This window comes from Gadus macrocephalus, chromosome 17 (genome assembly GCF_031168955.1).
Source record: "Gadus macrocephalus chromosome 17, ASM3116895v1".
NCBI classification, from domain to species: domain Eukaryota; kingdom Metazoa; phylum Chordata; class Actinopteri; order Gadiformes; family Gadidae; genus Gadus; species Gadus macrocephalus.
This window is the reverse complement of record NC_082398.1, coordinates 5,268,972-5,289,543: the sequence shown is the minus strand read 5'-3', so window position 1 is coordinate 5,289,543 and position 20,572 is coordinate 5,268,972. Positions and strand designations below refer to the sequence as shown.

The following is a 20,572-nucleotide window of genomic DNA, read 5'->3' as shown; positions in this document are numbered from 1 at the left end:
TAAAATAATTTAGTAGGCTACTTTTAACTTAAATATTACGAATCTAACAATAACTAATATTAATCCCAACTTAGTTAATAATAATAATAATAAGTAACGCTGTGAATATTTGAGCTTGTAGGCTTCATTGGTGGTAAATACGAGAATAGGGAGATTTATAGACATAGTAGGCTATATTGTCTTTATTACAAGGTTATTATATATACTCATGTTGGTTTAACAGGATTACTAATTACTGCCTTTAGTGCCAAGAGGCCTGCTGTGTGTGTGTGTGTGTGTGTGTGTGTGTGTGTGTGTGTGTGTGTGTGTGTGTGTGTGTGTGTGTGTGTGTGTGTGTGAGAGCATGCATATGGGTGGGCTTGTGTTTAACAAGGTCCTTAAAGAAAAGTCTTATTCATAAATACAACGTTTAGAAAGCATAGATAGCAATTATTTCAGATGCTGGGTGGTGACATCCTGTGTGACATCATCATATTCTTCATCCAATCCCTGGTCAGCCGCATTGACTCGGTCAACTGAGACTGCTGTTATATTAGAAGTCAACACATTAGAGTGTGTGGGTGTATAGTAGTGTGTGTTTGTGCGTGTGTGTGTTGGTGTGAGTATGTGTGTGTGTACTGCAGGGTGGTGGTATAGTAGTGTATGTATCTGTGAAGACTGGTTGCAGTAGTGTGTGTGTGTGTGTGTGTGTGTGTGTGTGTGTGTGTGTGTGTGTGTGTGTGTGTGTGTGTGTGTGTGTGTGTGTGTGTGTGTGTGTGTGTGTGTGTGTGTGTGTGTGTGTGTGTGTGTGTATTTTTTAGTATGTGCGTGTACCAGCAGGGGAGCAGTCTACTGACATCAGCAGCATAGTAGAGATGCCGTGCAGGAGCATCACCACCAGGTAGAAGGCTGCTCTCCAAACCAGGGTGCGGAGCCAAGCTGCTTCAGCTAGAGCACAAAAACATTACTTTCTATCTATACCTTGTGTCTCATATTTACTGTCTGTGCATATTTCATATTGCATTGTCTTTATTTAATATTTAATTACTATGTGTATTGAATATTTAATATTGATCTATTTTTCATCTCTCATTTTGACTCACATCTATACAGTTAATCAATATATAACCCAACGATATTGTGTCATCTTTCTCTCTTTATCATCCAATTTAGGGAGATCATTGGAGTGATATAATTGAATTGTTTGGGTTTGAGGAAGTGATGTCATAGGGACTGCTTTCCTGTCGACATCTCACCTTTCTCCTCAGGCTCAGACGGAGAAGCCTGGAGTCCCCCTGTAGAAATTACCACATGTTAGCACAGCTAGCATAGTGGGGAGCGTACCTATGTTCCCCGGGTCCCCGCTTTGTATTCGACCGGGGAACATAGGACCCTGTGAGCAAATCTTTTTTTCGTAGGATGGTAGGGGCAAGTACCGCCTTTTTCGCCACTGATTCGCCTGTGATTGGTTAGAATGTCTCTCCTCCGATTGGTTATGGTTAGGGTTAGGTTTAGGGTTAACCCTCACCCTAACCCTAACCCTGACCCTAACCCTTTGCACCCGGGGAACATAGGGATGACCCCGCATAGTGCTACACAGATAGAATACTGTTACCCAGCTACACAGCTATCGTACCGCATCAGAGCTAACATTCCGCTACACAGCTACAGAGCTAGCATACTACTATACAGATAGCATATTGCTATACAGCTACCCAGGGAGCATACGGCTATACAGCTACTAGACCGATATACAGCGGCTTCTTCTAGCCAAGGGTTGAGGTGTTGATGAGCAAGATACGATAAGCGTTAGCATTTAATTTCAAAGGTCCTCCTGAGTTCTCACCTCTGACAGCCAGCCAGCTCTCAGGGGACTCTCCAAGGCCAGACATGCTACACTTGTACAGGCCTTCATCGGACTTGGAGACATTATATATGGTCATCCTTGCTGTAGGCGGAGTCATGATGATGGAGCCGTCTTTATAGAAAGTTGAGAAACTTGAGGAAGGGGTCTTGGTTCTACAGCTCAGAGTCACAATCTGTCCGTCCATCACAGAAAGGACTGGACTCTCCAGGATAACAGGACCATCTGAAACACATAACAGATCCTTTCCTACATTGCACAAGGTTAAGTCAAGGGTTTGGTTAAGGTAAAAGTTATAGATAAAGTGTTGTTAAGATTGGGGATGGTTAGGAATAGGTTAGGGTTAAGATAAAGGGGTGTTAAGGTTATGGAAGGGTTAAAGGAGAAATCCGGTGTAAAATGGTGTACACCAGATTTCTCCTTTAAGATAATGGATGGTAAGGTTATGTTAAACATAAAGGAGACTTAGGTTATGGTTAAGATAAGGGAGGGTTATGATTAGGTTGAGAGTTTCCTTAAGACAATTGAATGTTTGGTTAGGGTTAAGATAGAGTAGGATAAGGTTACGGTTAAGATAATAGAGGGTTAGGTTCGGGATAACGTAGGGGAGGCTGAGGGTTTTGTTAACATAAGTGAGGGTTAGGTTTGTGATAAAGAGGTATTAGGGTTAAGGTTGTGTTAGGGTTAGGTAAGGGTTAAGATAAAATAATGTTAGGGTAAGGTTAGTGTTAGTGTTAAGATAAAGAAGGGGTAGGTTAGGGTTAAGATAAGGGTGGATTATGCTTAGGGTTAGGGTGAGGGTTTGGAAAAGATATGGGAGGGTTAGGGTTAGGTTAGGGTTAAGATAAAAGAGGTTTAGGTGAGGGTTAGAGTGGAGCAAAAGGTTATCGTACCGTGGACTGTTATATTGACCATGTTGCTGTGTTGGCCAGTAGCAGACCGGCACCAGTAGGTGGCGGTGTCGTACTTCTTGGTGAAGTTGAGATGGCAGAGCCCCGGGCTGGGGCTGCCCCAGTTGTCTCCGCATGCTGACAGGCTGGAGGCAGCGGGCAGCGGCACCCTCCACACCCTCCACCCCCCACCCGACCCCCCGCAGAAAACCGTCACCTGCTGGTACTCAAAGACCTGCTGGCTCCCGTTGGACACCCAAAGGGTGGCAGGGACATAGGCCCCTGAGAGAGAGAGAGAGAGAGAGAGAGAGAGAGAGAGAGAGAGAGAGAGAGAGAGAGAGAGAGAGAGAGAGAGAGAGAGAGAGAGAGAGAGAGAGAGAGAGAGAGAGAGAGAGAGAGAGAGAGAGAGAGAGGATGGATAGTGGGATGGATATGGATGGTAAACGGATATATGGACGGGTAGGTTGGATGATTGATACAGGAACATGTTCTTTGACTACCTTGTGTGTTCAGCCAGCTCTCAGGGGAGTGTCCCAGGCCAGACACACTACACTTGTACAGGCCTTCATCAGACTTGGACACGTTGTAGATGGTCATCCGTGCTGTCGGCGCGGTCATGACGAGTAACCCGTCTTTATAGAAATCAGCGGAGGAATGTGGGGATAGAGTTCTTGTTCGGCAGCTCACAGTCACATTATGTCCCTCCATCACGGGAAGGACTGGACTCTCAAGGATCACATGACCACCTGGAACACACAGCACACTAATAGTACACCTTATAGCATCTAAACCATTGGACAAAAAGTATGGCCCGTATAGTGACTTTCATGGAAACTGATTAACACAGGTTGCAGCATGGAAACACGGAGGCGCTGATGAGTGCAGTGATGGGAACAGTGGTGATGATGGTGTGACCTGTGACATTGATGTGAAGGGCGGCACTGCTTTCTCCCTGGGAGGACTGACACCAGTACAGGCCGCTGTCAGACTGCTTGCTCGTGGCTATGAGGCAGTTGGTGGAAGATGATTCCCCCCAGTGACTCCCACACCAAGACAAACCTCCGCTTAGCAAAGGGCTGCAGACCCAAAACAGCATCAACATCATGATCAAGTGATCGTAAATACATGATCCATTATCGTCATCGCCATGAACACAACCTTTCGTGAGTAAATCTCCAGACGATCCACGTGGAAGATCCTTCGGGACTGTCTGCTGGATCGCATCCCAGAGACAAAGATTCATACTCAAACACCTGCCCTCCACTGGGAGAGACAGTCAGAGAGACCGGGCCAGAGACATAGCCTTGGACAGACAGAGAGAGAGAGAGAGGGAGACAGTCAGAGAGACCGGGAGAGAGACATAGACTGGGACAGACAGAGAGAGAGAGAGAGAGGGAGACAGTCAGAGAGACCGGGCCAGAGACATAGCCTTGGACAGACAGAGAGAGAGAGAGGGAGACAGTCAGAGAGACCGGGCGAGAAACATAGACTGGGACAGAGGGAGAGAGAGAGACAGTCAGGGAGACCTGGCGAGAGACAAAGACTGGGACAGAGAGAGAGAGACCGTCAGGGGGACCAGTCGAGAGACAAAGGAGAGAGAGACAGTCAGGGAGACCCGGCGAGAGACAAAGGAGAGAGAGAGACAGTCAGGGAGACCCGGCGAGAGACACAGACTGGGACAGAGAGAGAGAGAGAGAGAGAGAGAGAGAGAGAGAGAGACAGGCCAGACAGGACAGGACATGAGAAACAATCAGAACCTGTTTATAGAAACAGTGTGAACATCTCTGGTTATAGAAACAGAACACAGCCTAACAGTCAGAGCACACCATGGCTGTAACAACAGAAAACATCCTGACTATAGAAACAGCCAGGGCAGAACCTGGCTATACAAACAGCCAGGGCACAACCCTGCTATAGAAACAGTCAGAGCACATCCTGGTTTTAGAAACAGTCATAACTTGCGTTGATAGGTATTTACCGTAAGTCTGTGGTGAGGCGAGCAGAAGAACCAACAGCAGAACTGAAACTACAGCAGCAAAACCAAGAGATAGTGGTAAGTTATATAACCCTCATCCTTTAACTCTGTAACGTTTGACTTAATAACATTTAACCCTCTAACCCTTTAAATATTTAATTTCTAAACTCTAACCTTTACGTCTCTTTCCTTTAACTCTCTAACCCTTGATTCTCAAACCATTAACTCTCAAACCTTTAAGTCTCAAACCTCTAACCCTTCTAACATTTAAGGTTCTTTCCCTTTAACCCTATAACCTTAACGCTAGACCTAACCCTCTTTATCTCCTTTAACCCTAACACAGTGTTTAAGTGTTTCAGAGGGACCGTATAGGACAGACTTCGAGCTGGACTCACCATGAAGAGCAGACATCCTGTGTTTGACGGATTGTACATGGTTCAAGAGATGAATGTGATGGTGCAAACCACAGAATCGCACTTCCCCGCCTGCTCTACTTACCTTTTAACCACATACCCCCTTGGTAACAGGCCACCATGAAGACGATCAGCATAACACACGCTTCCTGTTTTCAGTTCGGAAAAATAGCAGTTGAAAATTAAACTTAGTGACATCATCATAACACTGACCGACCTGCTGCCGGGACTCCTGCAAAATCAGTACTGCAGGGTCCTTACCAGAAGAGAACTGTTTTTGTTCCCAGTACTGTTTTGTACAGGACAGCTCCCATTATAACCAGTAGAAGACTTTAGTTGTACTGTGCAACTCCCAGCATAACAAGTAGAATACTGGGCAGCTCCCACTATAATCAGTAGAAGACTGGTTGTAATGGGCAGCTCCCACTATAATCAGTAGAAGACTGGTTGTAATGGGAAGCTCCCAGTATAATCAGTAGAAGACTGGTTGTAATGGACGGCCCCATGTCTAACCAGTAGAAGATTGTAATGGTTCTTGTCAGCTCCCAGTATAACCAGTAGAAGGTGTTATTGTTGTGCTTGTGGTGCTGACTCATCTTGTGTTGTCAGTGTCTGATTTCCCGTCAGGGCCGCTGCCATCAGCCTGTTCAGAGGGATGAAGTTCGGCCTGTGAGCAAACCGATCAATCGGAACAGCTCGATCAATAGAGCAGAGAGAGAGATGGTTAACCAAACTCTGAGTCAGTGTTTGCGGTGAGTCAGAATTCAGAGGTTAAAGGATAGTTATTACTGAACTCTATGGAAAAATAGCTCAACAAATAACCCAAAGTAAAGTTGAATTGTATTTGCATTCAACTTGTAGGATTATGTTCTTCTGTCAGCGACAGAAGAAAGCAAAGGGTTACATGGCACGGCCGTTACCCCCTTTTATGACATCGTGGGAAGCTTAAATTGTAAATATTACCATCTGGTAAACAAAGGCTTTTGGTTAATTGGGCGACAGACCCCCTCCAGAACCCAACCCAAGTGAATAAGAACCCATGACTTGGAACACTCGGTGGACTTCTCCTGGCGTACCTTTTAGAGTATGAAGTAAGACGCAGGGCGGAACTTCCATCTGAGGCCTCCGATTATTGTAGTGTACGCCTGTTATATTATATGTTGATGCATGTTGTGATGTATCTCTGATTGTAAGTATTGTGTGCTTTTTGCATCTAAATATCTCATCTCTCTTAGACGCTAACTCTGATAGAGAAATTGCCACGAAATGTGCCACTCAGAAGGAGTGGGGATTTTGCTCTGATGATGACTGGGTACATACACACCCAAACACACACACAGATATATATACTTTTTTAAATGAACACATGTCCACATGCACGCTCCCACTGAAACTCACACACACACACACACACACACACACACACACACACACACACACACACACACACACACACACACACACACACACACACACACACACACACACACACACACACACACACACACACACACACACACACACACACAAACCCCAGCCACTTGCTCAAACGTACATTTTCCTGTCCTCTTTTCTCCTTTCTCCTCTCACCTCGTCTCTTCGCTCTTCTTTTTATTCTCCCCCGTTCTCTCATCATCACCTTCACTTTCTTCTCCTCTCCTCCTCTCTTTTCTCCTCGTCTCCCAACCTCTCTCCTCTCTCCCCAGGGCGTCAAGTGTCCGTCTGGCTGCAAATCCTGGGTCTGATGGGCACGGTTATACTGGCCTGTGGCCTTCTTGAAGGCCTTGATGACATCTGAGGGGGGCTTCCATTTGAAACCGGGCTTCAGGTCGGCCATCTTTATGGTCATTATTGAGGACAGGGTGCCATCCAATGCTAGGCTGTTTCTGGTCTTGGTTTTGTTCAGTCCCACAACTGAAAACACCCTCTCAGCGTCTGCGTTGGAATGGGGCAACACCAGGACCAGCTTGGCGACGGCAGCAAGCCTCTCTAATTCGTTGGCTCCTGTCACCTATGGAAAATGCATCAAGAACACAATGGAAAAACATACCTTGATTTTTTATTGATTAAAACTGTACGTATACTGTAGGTATACCATTAACACAGTTCAGATAAAATATGCAAAATTTGCAAAATGCATGACAATATGTGCATGCAACAATTTTATAGCAACACAGCCAAGCCACACCTGCCAAATGGAAACACAAAAAATAAATTGTTTACCTTATGTTTCCGGGTTGCCATTTCAGCCCAGAAGCTTTCCATTTCAGTTTCGTCCTACAGGGATATCATTGGCATGGGTTAGGATAACTAAGAAACTCCTCACCCAGAAGGTTATGCTCCTCTGGACCATGGTATGGGAGGAGATGGGGAAACCTATTTAAGAAAGTAGAGTTACATGTTGTTACGTTTTAGGTATATTGTCATCAACCAGCAGCAGTTCATACGCATCTTTGAGGAGAAGCCATATAAGAATAGCTCATGTGCAGTTTAGGAGTGAACATATATCATCATAAAAAGCAGGGTATTTTAGCTAAGATGATAGACAATATTTGGAGGAAAAAAGAAAACCAAGTACAGGGCATCTCCGATGTCACTTTCAGCCCTCTGCCGTACATCTACAAATTTTGAATGTTGTAGTGGCTCTTCAGTGGCAGCTTCTTTAGTGTAGTCCACAGCACTTGTCAGGAAACATAACACAGCTTCATGGAATTAATCCACCTGCTGTGGTTTGATGTCACCCTTGTCAAGTAGTCTGTTGAGTTTAGCCCGGGTTGTGAACCCAATGTTCAACTTTCTTCCTGTTAGAGATACAGCATACCTTGTTAACATAAATGATGCTGATGCTGCAATATCAGCTAGACACATAGGGCAAGAAATCCAACCAGAAGCCCACTGTTAATGGAAGGACTACCACACACCTTACAAGGTTTCTACTCATGAAGTGACAAAATGCTAGGTAAAAGGCTAAATATCACATGTTATGTATCACATAGCCAATGTTCAAGGCTTAGCCAACGAACCGAGACATGGAGGAGGACCTCCATGTACTCTGCTTCATGGAGCTCACAAAACTCTGTTCCAGACATTTAATTCCATATCATATCTTTTCTACAGCTCAGCATTTCAATATTACACTTAATAGTATCAAACATGCATAGGCCTACCTATCAGGTATCCTTTCCGATTTGTGCTACCCTTGAACCAGTAACCGATGTCCACTATCATGTCCTCCAAATCAAAATGGGACACCTGCAATGCATTAATCATATCATAACATAATCAGTCAATGCCTGTTATTAGGATTCAAATAAAAAGTTACATGTAAAGACCTTAAAGGGGACATATTATACCACCAGGTGTGAGTGTGATTAGCCTTACAAGCCGTTTCGAAAATCTGCCCCATATGACATCACTCGTGTGCGTGTCCACCTAGATCTGTGCTGGATAGATGAGCATCGTTTCCTTCAGTCCACTGGGAAGGCTGGTAGACGGATCTATCCTGCACAGATCTTCTCTGCGTATTTGATAAATCAGTAATTATAACTTTTGGTAAAAATTTGCGTTTATCACACTGGTCATTCATTTCACTGTTCTTCCTCTCATTCCTTTCCTTACTTCAGGCTACCTGTCTTTGTTTCCCCTTCCACTCTTCTGCCCCAGCCAAACAGCCAAAAAAAGTGTTTTGTTAAAATTTGGGGTGGGGGGGGGTCTTGTAATAAAAGCTTTTTTTATTGTAACACTTCAAATCCTATTTCTTACACATGCAGCCATTTAGACACCATTCTATGAAAGCTGATAACCAAGGTACACCGTCACGGAACATACGAGGGGACCCAAATGCTGGACACAGGGAGACAGAATAAAGGAAAGGGGTTTATTCCGTAGACAGGCGAGTAGTCAGACAAGCAGGGATCAGGAACCGGCAGGAGAGTCAGACAGGCGAGGATCAGGAACCAGAAGGAGAGTCAGACAGGCAGGATCAGGAACCGGCAGGAGAGTCAGACAGGCGAGGATCAGGAACCAGAAGGAAAGTCAGACAGGCAGGGATCAGGAACCGGCAGGAGAGTCAGACAGGCAGGGGTTCGATGACAGGCAAGCAAGGGAGCGACGGCAGGCGGGTAGTCAGGCAGGCAGGGGTTCGGCGACCGGGGAATACTCGAAAGGGAAGGAGAGAGTTACTACGGGGACAGGCTGCTGTAATACTTGAGAACGCTGGTAGGACCGATACTAACTGTAAAGACGTAGCGACGAACTGGCGCCGGCTGATAGGAAATCCCCGGCTGATGTAGGGACGATCATCAAGGATAATTACGTCCAGGTGCGGGAGAAGGAGGCCCACCAGCGTCCCATAGCCACTAGATGGCGGCATTGGACCGCGTAGCAGGACGCGACGTGACATACACACTGTAATACTATAATCAAGAGGACATACAGGCAGTTCAAATAAAAAGAGATAGAACTTTATTGATCTGGAAACTTCATAAATATGTAAGATTGCTCCATATAATACCATAGTAACATAGTAAACGTGTGTAGGTCTCAATGTTATTGCTTAAGAAACAGATTCCTTCCAACTAACTATTTACGAAAAATGCAATCAATAATTTATATAAAAGTAAATGTTTACATATCGACCAGCAACGAAGTTGGAGTAGCCTACCCAAATAATGAATTGTAATACACCAACATTGTCAACTGTCATACATAGCTAACCATAACCCTGTCATACATAGCTAAACAAGCAAATGAAAATGAAATAGGCCTACCTACCAACGCAACTGAAATGTTAATATTAGACAATTAACAATATTATGAAAATTACGTAGGTCTCCCATAATCATTCAGGTAATCAATACGTCCGTGCCTGTTACAGCTATTTCAATGATATGTGTGTTATATATCCGTGTTCAACGCCATTCATGTTAAGTAAAAGGACAAATCTCAGACTTTGGAAGTTAATGGAGTTAATAAGAGCGTCATGGTTTACGGTTTCAGGCGTCCACACGAATCCAAAACGAAACCGGGTAGATTTGAAACCACCTCCGAGGGTGGTTTCAGAAGTAGGCCTATACGGTTTCGGTCAGCGGATTCACCGGTTTCGTGTGGACGGAAGGCCGAACCGTACAAGACCTTTGCGGTTTCGCCATGAAATCGGCTTCGTGTGAACGGGGGCCTTAGCCTGTCAGCCCATGATTGATTGACAATCAAAAACATAGACCAATAATATGTGTCGATGCTGGCAACACACTGCTAGCCCTCTGTAGCCCATTGGCCGGCCCAATTGGAGGGAATTTAGAGAGAGAAAAAAACAGAACATAGCGGACCGGACCGGCCCACATTGGGTCAACGGCCCACCGGGACGATGCCCGGTGGGCCAGATGACCAGTCCACCCCTGTCAGTCAGTATAACTCTTTGAAAACACATTTGAAAACATTTATAATTGTTTAATTTATCACAGTAACATTTCTAACAGTATATAGTCCAGGGCCCCAAATTTGGGCCATCGGTATCATCTGGGGGGACAAAGTCTCATACTGGTTTTTGGCAAGGTATACACCCCTAGAACTAGAACAATCATGATGGCAGTGCAGAAGTCATAGCTAAATTACTTTTTTCAGCTCATGAAGTCACTAACTGCCTTAGGCTCATGGTAGGGATATTGTCGATATTCTATAATATTGGTATCGTTGGAAAAGGGGACCTTTTAGGCTTTACTGAATCTCATCATTTAAGACCAGTGCTGAATCTGTCTGACCAACATAGAGGTCACATGACTTCTTTACACCAGAAATAACACACATTTTCTCACAATATCCTGTTAGGGTTGACGGTGCAGGCAGGCAGGTAGGACCCAAACGCAGACGGTTTCAGGAAACGGCACTTTATTCAGGCCTAAAGGCTAAGGCACAGGAATCAGGGAACTCGGGAGACAACTCGGAACTCGGGAGACGACAGGGAACTCGGGAGACGACAGGGAACTCGGGAGACGACAGGGAACTCGGGAGACGACAGGACTAACAACCACAAACAACCACAATGACAGCACCAGGAACAAAGGAAAGACGAGGGCTTAAATAACAAACACAACGAGGAACAGCTGAGACACATTAGGGGAGGGAACAGTAATCAACACAGGAGGGAAACACAGGGAAACACACACACCATGACATATCCTCCTAAACTGTATGCTTTCTTTTATCCCTGTAACATGAAAGAACACCAGGGACTCAAAACTCAACAACTTCAATACTCAAGGCACTCAGGAAAATGTACAATATACCAATACTATTTATTCGGTAGAGCCTTAAATTAGACGTCTTCAAAATAGAATGGAGCCAATAAAATGGACAAATAGAATACCGTATTAGTCCAGGGTCAAATGGCCTATTTATTCATGTACAGTTGCAATGAAAAGTAATTGTTTCAATAGTGTTGTCAACATAACATTTGTAGGTGGTTTTTGGATTAAATATTTTTGATGTGGAAATGTTGATGAGCACAGAATGCACTGAGCATACATTTTAACTAATATATCAATTGTTCTTTTTTTTTGTAAACCAAACCACTTGTAAGGGGTTTAACAAAATTTTTAACCACTTACCCCCTTGGTAACAGGCCACCATGAAGACTATCAGCATAACACACGCTTCCTGTTTCTAGTTCGGAAAATAGCAGTTGAAAATTGAAACTTAAACTTAAACTTAGTGACATCATCATAACACTGACCGACCTGCTGCCGGGACTCCTGCAAAATCAGTACTGCAGGGTCCTTACCAGAAGAGAACTGTTTTTGTACTAAGCAGTTCCCAGTATAACCAGTAGAAGACTGTGGTTGTACCGGACAGCTCCCATTATAACCAGTAGAAGACTGGGCAGCTCCCACTATAATCAGTAGAAGACTGGTTGTAATGGGAAGCTCCCACTATAATCAGTAGAAGACTGGTTGTAATGGGAAGCTCCCACTATAATCAGTAGAAGACTGGTTGTAATGGGAAGCTCCCACTATAATCAGTAGAAGACTGGTTGTAATGGGAAGCTCCCAGTATAATCAGTAGAAGACTGGTTGTAATGGACGGCCCCATGTCTAACCAGTAGAAGATTGTAATGGTTCTTGTCAGCTCCCAGTATAACCAGTAGAACGTGTTATTGTTGTGCTTGTGGTGCTGACTCATCTTGTGTTGTCAGTGTCTGATTTTGAGTTCAGAGGGATGAAGTTCGGCCTGTGAGCAAACCGATCAATAGGAACAGCTCGATCAATAGAGCGAGAGAGAGAGATGGTTAACCAAACTCTGAGTCAGTGTTTGCGGTGAGTCAGAATTCAGAGGTTAAAGGAGCTGAACGGAGCCGAGAGCGCACTCACCAATTCCACTGAGGAGGGAAACAAGACAAGAGAATGGAGCTACAGACTGTTATTTTACTGCTCACAGGTCTGGTGTGCTGTTCAGCCCAGGTGAGTAAAAGCCCCTCTTAACACTGATATACTCCGTAACATTATAATACTACAGAATACATCCAGGGGTACAACATGATATCAACTACAAATAATCAAACCTAATAAATGAATATTTGATAATATGTTGTTCTTCAGGTCCAAACCATGCAGCTGACCCTGGAGACGGAGGTGTCCTTAACTTCCCCAGCAACCGTATCCAAGGTCCCAGGTACATTCTCCTCCTCCTCCTCCTCCTCAGGCACAGGCAGTAAGGGCATCACTGAGATAAGCGGAGGGACGGGCGCGTACTCCACCTCCTGCACCAGGAGCATCCACACGGTGGTGACGCACACGCCCACAGGGCCAAAGGAGACCAGGGAGGAGGTCATCAAAGGCGGACCGGAGTGCATGGCCATTCTGGAGTCCAGTAGGGGAGGAATGGGGATCATCTTCCCTTCTCTGGGCGGCGGCGGCGGCGGCGGTGGCGGCTCCACCTCCTCCTCCTCCTCCTCCTCCTCCTCCTCCGGCTCCGGCTCCTCCTCCTCCTTCTCCTCCTTCTCCTCCGGCTCCGGCTCCTCCTCCTCCTCCTCAGGCACAGGCAGTAAGGGCATCACTGAGATAAGCGGAGGGACGGGCGCGTACTCCACCTCCACCAGCTCCTGCACCAGGAGGATCCGCACGGTGGTGACGCACACGCCCACAGGGCCAAAGGAGACCAGGGAGGAGGTCATCGAAGGCGGACCGGAGTGCAGGGCCATTCTGGAGTCCAGTAGGGGAGGAATGGGGACCATCTACCCTTCTCTGGGCGGCGGCGGCGGCGGCGGTGGCTCCACATCCTCCTCCTCATCCACCCACTCCTTGACATCACTCACTGGCGGAGCTTAAACTGGTTTTGGGGACTTTGGTTTTGACCTGGGAACCTTCGGAATGGGTGCTGTTGAGGAAGACTTCCCGGATGTCCACGCGCGCAGCATAATGAGCAGCTCTGTCGTCCAGTCAGATCATGCAGGAAAAGGTACAGGCTAGGAGTGAAACACCCCCCTCCCCCCACCCCCCACCCTCAATTAGCTAGCTGGCTTCAGCCCAAGCTAGCTCCCCAGCTAGCTCCTCAGCTAGCCTTATGTACCAAAATATTAAATAGGCAGGGTTATCATTACTATTGAGGACACATGGATAACGTGGAATATCAGATTCCTTAACAATATCATGCAAGGTTCCTAAACAGAATAATGAAAGGTTCCTTAACAATATCACGAGGGTTCCTTAATAATATCATGCAAGGTTCTTCGACAATGTTCCTTAAGATTAAAATAATGCATGGTGCCACAGGTTTCAAATAATAAAAAATTCATCAATTTAGAAACATATTGGGTTACATTTATAACATTCAGTTACATGTTTAACAAGTGGATTGCCGCACGGTTAGCGGGTGGCAGGCAGGCAGGTAAAGGGTAATTCATTAACGCAAAAAGGCAAGGAACACCGAGAACACAGGTGACGCAGGTAACATGGGTAACACAGGGAACACACAGGACACAACTCACCACAAAACACAATGATCCGACAAGGAACAAAAGAGAAAGACAAGGGCTTAAATGCCAAACACAGGGCACGCAACAAGGAACAGCTGAAATACATTAGGGGAGGGAGCAGTAATCACACAGGAGGGAAACTTGACCGGACATGGGGAGAAAGTAGACAGAGATACCCAAGTAAAACCAAAGTAAAACAGTATACACACCAAAACAAGACAAGGATGGTTTTTGGCAAGGTATACATCCCTAGAACTAGAACAATCATGATGGCAGTGCAGAAGTCGTAGCTAAATTACTTTTTTCAGCTCATGAAGTCACTAACTGCCTTAGGCTCATGGTAGGGATATTGTCGATATTCTATAATATGGTGCTTGGTATCGTTGGAAAGGGGGACCTTTTAGGCTTTACTTAATCTCATCATTTAAGCCCAGTGCTGAATCTGTCTGACCAACACAGAGGTCACATGACTTCTTTACACCAGAAATAACACACATTTTCTCACAATATCCTCCTAAACTGTATGCTTTCTTTTATCCCTGTAACATGAAAGAACACCAGGGACTCAAAACTCAACAACTTCAATACTCAAGGCACTCAGGAAAATGTACAATATACCAATACTATTTATTCGGTAGAGAGCCTTAAATTAGACGTCTTCAAAATAGAATGGAGCCAATAAAATGGACAAATAGAATACCGTATTAGTCCAGGGTCAAATGGCCTATTTATTCATGTACAGTTGCAATAAAAAGTAATTGTTTCAATAGTGTTGTCAACATAACATTTGTAAGTGGTTTTTGGATTAAATATTTTTGATGTGGAAATGTTGATGAGCACAGAATGCACTGAGCATACATTTTAACTAATATATCAAAAGGTATTTTTTTGTAAACCAAACCACTTGTAAGTGGTTTAACAAAATGTTTCTATCATGTATTGATATTCACCCACTTTCAGTCAGAAAGTAGCTCATGCACGGAATGTTAAGATAAAAGAGGTTTAGGGTTAGGTTAAGATGAGGTCAGTTAGGTGAGGGTTAGAGTGGAGCAAAAGGTTATCGTACCGTGGACTGTTATATTGACCATGTTGCTGTGTTGTCCAGTATAAGACCGGCACCAGTAGGTGGCGGTGTCGTACTTCTTGGTGAAGTTGAGATGAGAGAGTCCCGGGCTGGGGCCAAGTACCCCTGACTGCAGCCCGCAGACGGAGCCCACATGGAGGGGGCGGGCACTCAGTCCACATGGAGGGGGCCGGCACTCCGCCCACATGGAGGGGGCGGGCACTCAGTCCACATCGAGGGGGCGGGCACTCCGACCACATTGACGATTGAGCAGATTTCCGCTGCTCTTGTTAATGCAAGAGTAAACGGTAATACTATGTTAAGCTAGCGGGAGCCCATGCTGTTAATTAAATTATACAGATGGTACGGGAGTATTGTGACTGGGTATCTTTCTTGCTGCGTACCATGGAACTATTATAAAGTTAAGCATAGCCTAAACGACTTGCAAATACATTTACTCTTGTTTTTTGTTTTTTTTCTCGCTTAGCTGTTCCACTCATGGACCTATTTAGGTTCCACTTAAGAGTTCACGTTACAACCGTTCGCCGTTGCTCCATGTTTAAATCACAGTGCCTTGTTCGTGACCAGTCTCAAATTCACTAACTGAAATAGTGCCCCCTAGTGATCTTTTATTTTTTTTACTCAGTATTAATAGGCCTACTATTGCTGTTTTCGCTTGATTTTTTGTATTTCTCTACTGATTGCTTCGACAATGCAACATTAAAAGTTACTAACAGCGACTTCACACAGAAGCTCTGGCTTAGGGCCCCCCACCGCCCTTGGGCCCCTGGGCATGTGCCCGGTGTGCCCGTGCGGTAATCCACCCTTGCCTGTAAACAATGCAACGTGTGCGAACTCCTGTACCCGTCTGTCTGTGGGAGTTACAGGCCCAGTAAGAGCCCAAATAAGATTGGGGGAACTATGAAGACTGGGACCCAAAGGTATGACCTTAAAGGCACCCAGTGCAACTTTCGAGGCTTAAAAATAAACATTCAATTTCTAGTCTTTTTTACACGTAGTAAGTTTCAATAACTCCATACCATTACATACCGACATTTAAGCAGCAAAGATGAGACGTCGTTGTGTGGTGAGAACTGATACAAAATCGATAACAACAACAATGCCGCCATTTTCTTTATTTTTTGTAACCTACAATAAATAAAGCAGGCTTCCAGTCAATGGAAAAATGGCTTCTCCCCACCGGCGATTGTTGTTGTTTACGATTTTCTATCAGTTCTCACCACACGACGACGTCTCATCTTGGCTCCTTGAATGTCGATATGTAATGGTATGGAGTTATTGAAACTTACTACGTGTAAAAAAGACTAGAAATTGAATGTTTATTTTTCATTGAATGTTTACATAAAGTTGCACTGGGTGCCTTTAACAGATGTAATGTGAGGAATAACGAAGTGACCACATCTAAGGGCAAAAAATGTACCTCAATAGACATAATGAAAAGCTACATGTGTGAAGCACATTAAGTTACACCAATCACAGGAGCACTAACAACAGTCTTTTTATTCAACAAAACAATTAAAAAATAACAACTACAAAAAATAGATTGTAAACTATTAACATAAAAGATAAATCAATAAAGAGTAGAACAAACAAAGTCGCAACGGGGGGGGGGGGGGAAACACACTGACGCCTTCCTCAGTGAGGTGGAACGCCACTCTTGCTTCACGCTCTGTCGCCCGACATCGCCGTCACCGCCGCCATAGCTGCCAAGCGCCGCCATTATGCTGCATCATCAGACTACATTGGCGTCGTGTGGCGCAGGCATCACGGGGAGGGGGACGGGGAGGGGGAGAGGTGTTTGACTCAAAAGAGGCAAACACCTTCAGGTTTCTCCTGTCCATCATCTCCACACAGAACAGTTCATAGTCAGTATGTAATCTGAATGAGAATTGGAATGGTTTCCACGTTTCTTCCTCATCCCCGCCGTCATGGGATTTGCGCTGTGTTGATGCTGCCATCTGCTCCCAACCTTCCATCCCAATGACCTCTGGGAGAGAAACGCTGTCCTTGAAAGACTGTAACTGGCACCATGCTGCTGCCTGAATTGTGTCCTTCAGGACAACATCATCTTCCTTGAAGAAGAAAGAAAAATGATTTGTGTCTGTACTTGACACCCTACTCTCCCAAAACCACAAAATGGTATGCAAACAAAGGCTACTACTACTGATGAGTTTTCAGTAATAAAAAACACTATTCGACTAGTCATCAGACAATTTCATCTGGCTATACATACAACCTCCAGCATTACACACATATTACATACCAGGTTCCCAGGTTCCAGTTCCTGGTCTTCAGTTTTGTCTGGAAATAAAACAGATTGTTGTCTGTAATGTTGAGTAGGCTAATATAATGAAATAATAAAAGTAGGCCCTAGTAGTGCAATAGATCAGCCATGGAGTAGGCTATAACTTGTATATTGATGGTGTCTCTAAAAGTCAAAGAAAACCAATATAAACATAAAAGCAGTTTTCTACAAAAAAACATTGCAGCGTTTCGGTTTTCTATTTTTCGGCTGCTTTGTATAAGATGGCTTGTGCATATACACAATGTAATTAGACTAAAATAATATTGATATTCGATTTCTGTGGACTCTTATGAACATTTCAAGACCCAACATTCAGATTCAGATTCAGATTCAGCTTTATTGGCCAGGTTTGCGAACAAACGAGGAATTTGACTTCGGTCCCTTAGCTCTCTATGTACAACACTTAACCTACACAACACACAACATTTAACCTATTGTTAATATCTAAAAAAGAGAAAAACACAAAACAGAAAACAGAAAACAGTACAAAAAAATAAATAAATATAAATAAACGGTTAAGTATACAGAATAACAATACAATACAATAAATAACAATAATTATAATAATATAATAAAATAGAGGGTGGGGGCTAATTCTGAGCGTTCAACAGAGAGACCGCTTGGGGAAAGAAGCTGACTTTGTGTCGGCTGGTTTTGGCAAACAGTGCCCTGTATCGCCTGCCCGAGGGTAGGAGGTTGAACATTTTGTGACCAGGATGTGAGGGATCTAGGGCGATTCTTGTTGCCCTTTTCCTGACCCTGGACTGGTACAGGTCCTCAATGGTGGGAAGGTCAGCTGCAATGATCTTCTCCGCAGCCCGTATTGTCCGTTGCAGTCTGGCCCTGTCACGTTTGGTGGCTGACCCAAACCAGACAGTGATCGAGGTGCAGATGACAGACTGGATGATGGCTGAGTAGAAGGTGGTCAGCAGCTCTTTAGGCAGATTAAACTTCCTTAGTTGTCGCAGGAAGTATAACCTCTGCTGGGCCTTTTTCTGGACAGAGTAAATGTGGGGACACCATTTTAGGTCCTGTGAAATGGTTGTACCTAGGAACCTAAAGGAATCGACAGTGGACACTGTGTCGTTCTGGATGGTGAGGGGGGGGAGTGGGGGGGGGACTTCTCCGAAAGTCCACTGTCATCTCCACAGTCTTGTTGTGGTTTAACACCAGGTGGTGCTGACTGCACCATTGGACCAGCTGTTCCACCTCCTGTCTGTAAGCAGACTCATCACCATCCTGGATCAAACCAATGATGGTGGTGTCATCTGCAAACTTCAGGAGTTTTACACACGGGTTCTTTGAGGTGCAGTCATTGGTGTAGATGGAGAAGAGCAGCGGGGAGAGGACACACCCCTGTGGGGCGCCAGTGCTGATGGACCGGGTTTTGGAAGAGATGCTCCCCAGTCTGACATGCTGCTGCCTGTCAATCAGGAAGCTGATGATCCACTGACAGGTGGTGACAGGCACTTCGAACTGGGTGAGCTTCTGATGAAGGATTTCAGGGACGATGGTGTTGAACGCCGAGCAGAAGTCCACCAACAGGATCCTGGCATACGTCCCTGGGTAGTCGAGGTGGTGCAGTATGTATTGTAGTCCCATGTTGACAGCATCATCCGCCGACCTGTTTGCCCTGTAGGCAAACTGCAGGGGGTCCAGCAGGGGACCTATAATGTCTTTCAGGTGGCTCAACACCAGTCTCTCAAAGGATTTCATGACCACAGACGTCAGGGCGACAGGCCTGTAGTCATTTAGTCCTGTGATGGAGGTTTTTTTGGGGACTGGGATGATGGAGGAGCATTTAAAGCAAGAGGGCACTTCACACAGCTCCAGGGACCAGTTAAAGATCCGCGTGAAGATTGGCGCCAGCTGTTCAGCACAGACTTGCAGACAAGAGGGGGACACACCATCAGGTCCTGGAGCCTTCTTGATCTTCTGCTTCTGAAAGAGCCGGCACACATCCTTCTCGCAGATAGTTAGTGCAGGTGGGGGGAGGGGGATGGGTGATGAGGGAAAACCTTTTGTGCGTGAGGGGTGTGACAAAGGGTGCTCTTCAAACGTGGAAAATCCCTTCTCTTCATGAAGTATCAACTCATTGCTAAGGATATCCACAACGACGATAAAGTAAGAATGCACCAAGGGTGGGGGAGGGTGAGGGGGGCTATTTTGACCTAAGACACTAGGATATATTTATATTCACTAAACATATTTATTACACCGAATGGTTGACATTGGTTGACATTCCTGAGATTCTAAGCTTTCAAACGGTGTATGACATGACTATATCACTCAACCTTATGATGCTGAAAATTGACCTAGCATGTTGGGGGAAACATGCTAGGTGTAACTAAAACTTTCTCGCCGGCGGGATTTGACGATTAAGTAGTTAACAAGACATAATACACAATTGCATGAATATTACTAAATATATTAAGCATTTTGACAGTCTCACTCACTCGCTCGGGCGGGCACACTCTAATTTCAGGTAATTTCAGGTACATTTCCGCTAATTTCAGGTCAGAAACGGGATCAGAAATGCTGTTTGACCAGTCCTCAATGTGAACTGAGTGGCCGCCCCCTCCATGTGGACTGAGTGCCCGCCCCCTCCATGTGGGCGGAGTGCCAGCCCCCTCCATGTGGACTGAGTGCCCGCCCCCTCCATGTGGACTGAGTGCCCGCCCCCTCCATGTGGGCTCCGTCTGCGGGCTGCAGTCAGGGGCTTCTCGCTGGGGCTGCCCCAGTTGTCTACGCAGCTCACAGTCACATTGGGTGTGTTCGAAACCACCTACTTGCTTACTGCTTACTACCTACTCAATACTTGGCTTACTTCTCGAATCCTTAAATAATGATTGAGTAATCCATTTTGAGTAATCAACGTTCGGAAGACCGTTCTTACTTAACCACCTCAGATGACGTGAATCAAATGACGTGTCAATAACCTACCGGCCGGGCGCCGTTAATAAATATTAGAAATAAATATATAAACGTCACATTTAACGTCACAGTACATCTTCAACCTAAGGATTTGCGGTGATATGTTAAAAACAATTATTAAACAATTATTAAAAGCACTGCTGCTGCGGCTCCCCGTTTA

At 45.1% G+C, this 20,572-nt stretch overlaps 1 protein-coding gene, 1 long non-coding RNA gene and 1 pseudogene across 4 annotated transcripts; 1 reads left to right on the top strand and 2 right to left on the bottom strand.

Annotated features, from left to right (window-relative positions):
- Positions 1–75: 75 nt before the first annotated feature.
- LOC132475826 (hemicentin-1-like) lies at positions 76–5,335 on the bottom strand. 3 transcript variants are annotated; one of them, XM_060077176.1, is made up of 10 exons: positions 5,104–5,335; positions 4,712–4,759; positions 3,892–4,036; positions 3,649–3,809; positions 3,234–3,479; positions 2,737–3,015; positions 1,826–2,068; positions 1,236–1,274; positions 837–927; positions 76–524 (listed from the first exon to the last, which is right to left on the bottom strand). In XM_060077176.1, the coding sequence occupies exons 1-10, from the start codon at positions 5,117–5,119 to the stop codon at positions 512–514; spliced, it is 1,281 nt and encodes a 426-aa protein (XP_059933159.1). In that variant the 5' UTR covers positions 5,120–5,335; the 3' UTR covers positions 76–511. The 3 variants fall into 3 exon arrangements, with proteins under 3 accessions (XP_059933159.1, XP_059933160.1, XP_059933158.1); XM_060077175.1 differs by having other exon boundaries at positions 80–524; positions 814–927; XM_060077177.1 differs by lacking the exons at positions 3,892–4,036; positions 4,712–4,759; positions 5,104–5,335 and having other exon boundaries at positions 814–927; positions 3,649–3,868.
- A 7,363-nt stretch (positions 5,336–12,698) lies between these two features.
- LOC132475847 (keratin, type I cytoskeletal 9-like) lies at positions 12,699–13,920 on the top strand (annotated as a pseudogene).
- A 2,726-nt stretch (positions 13,921–16,646) lies between these two features.
- LOC132475864 (uncharacterized) lies at positions 16,647–18,102 on the bottom strand. The gene is made up of 2 exons (XR_009530005.1): positions 17,437–18,102; positions 16,647–17,245 (listed from the first exon to the last, which is right to left on the bottom strand). It is a non-coding gene; the product is annotated as an uncharacterized LOC132475864 (long non-coding RNA).
- Between the last annotated feature and the right edge of the window lie 2,470 nt (positions 18,103–20,572).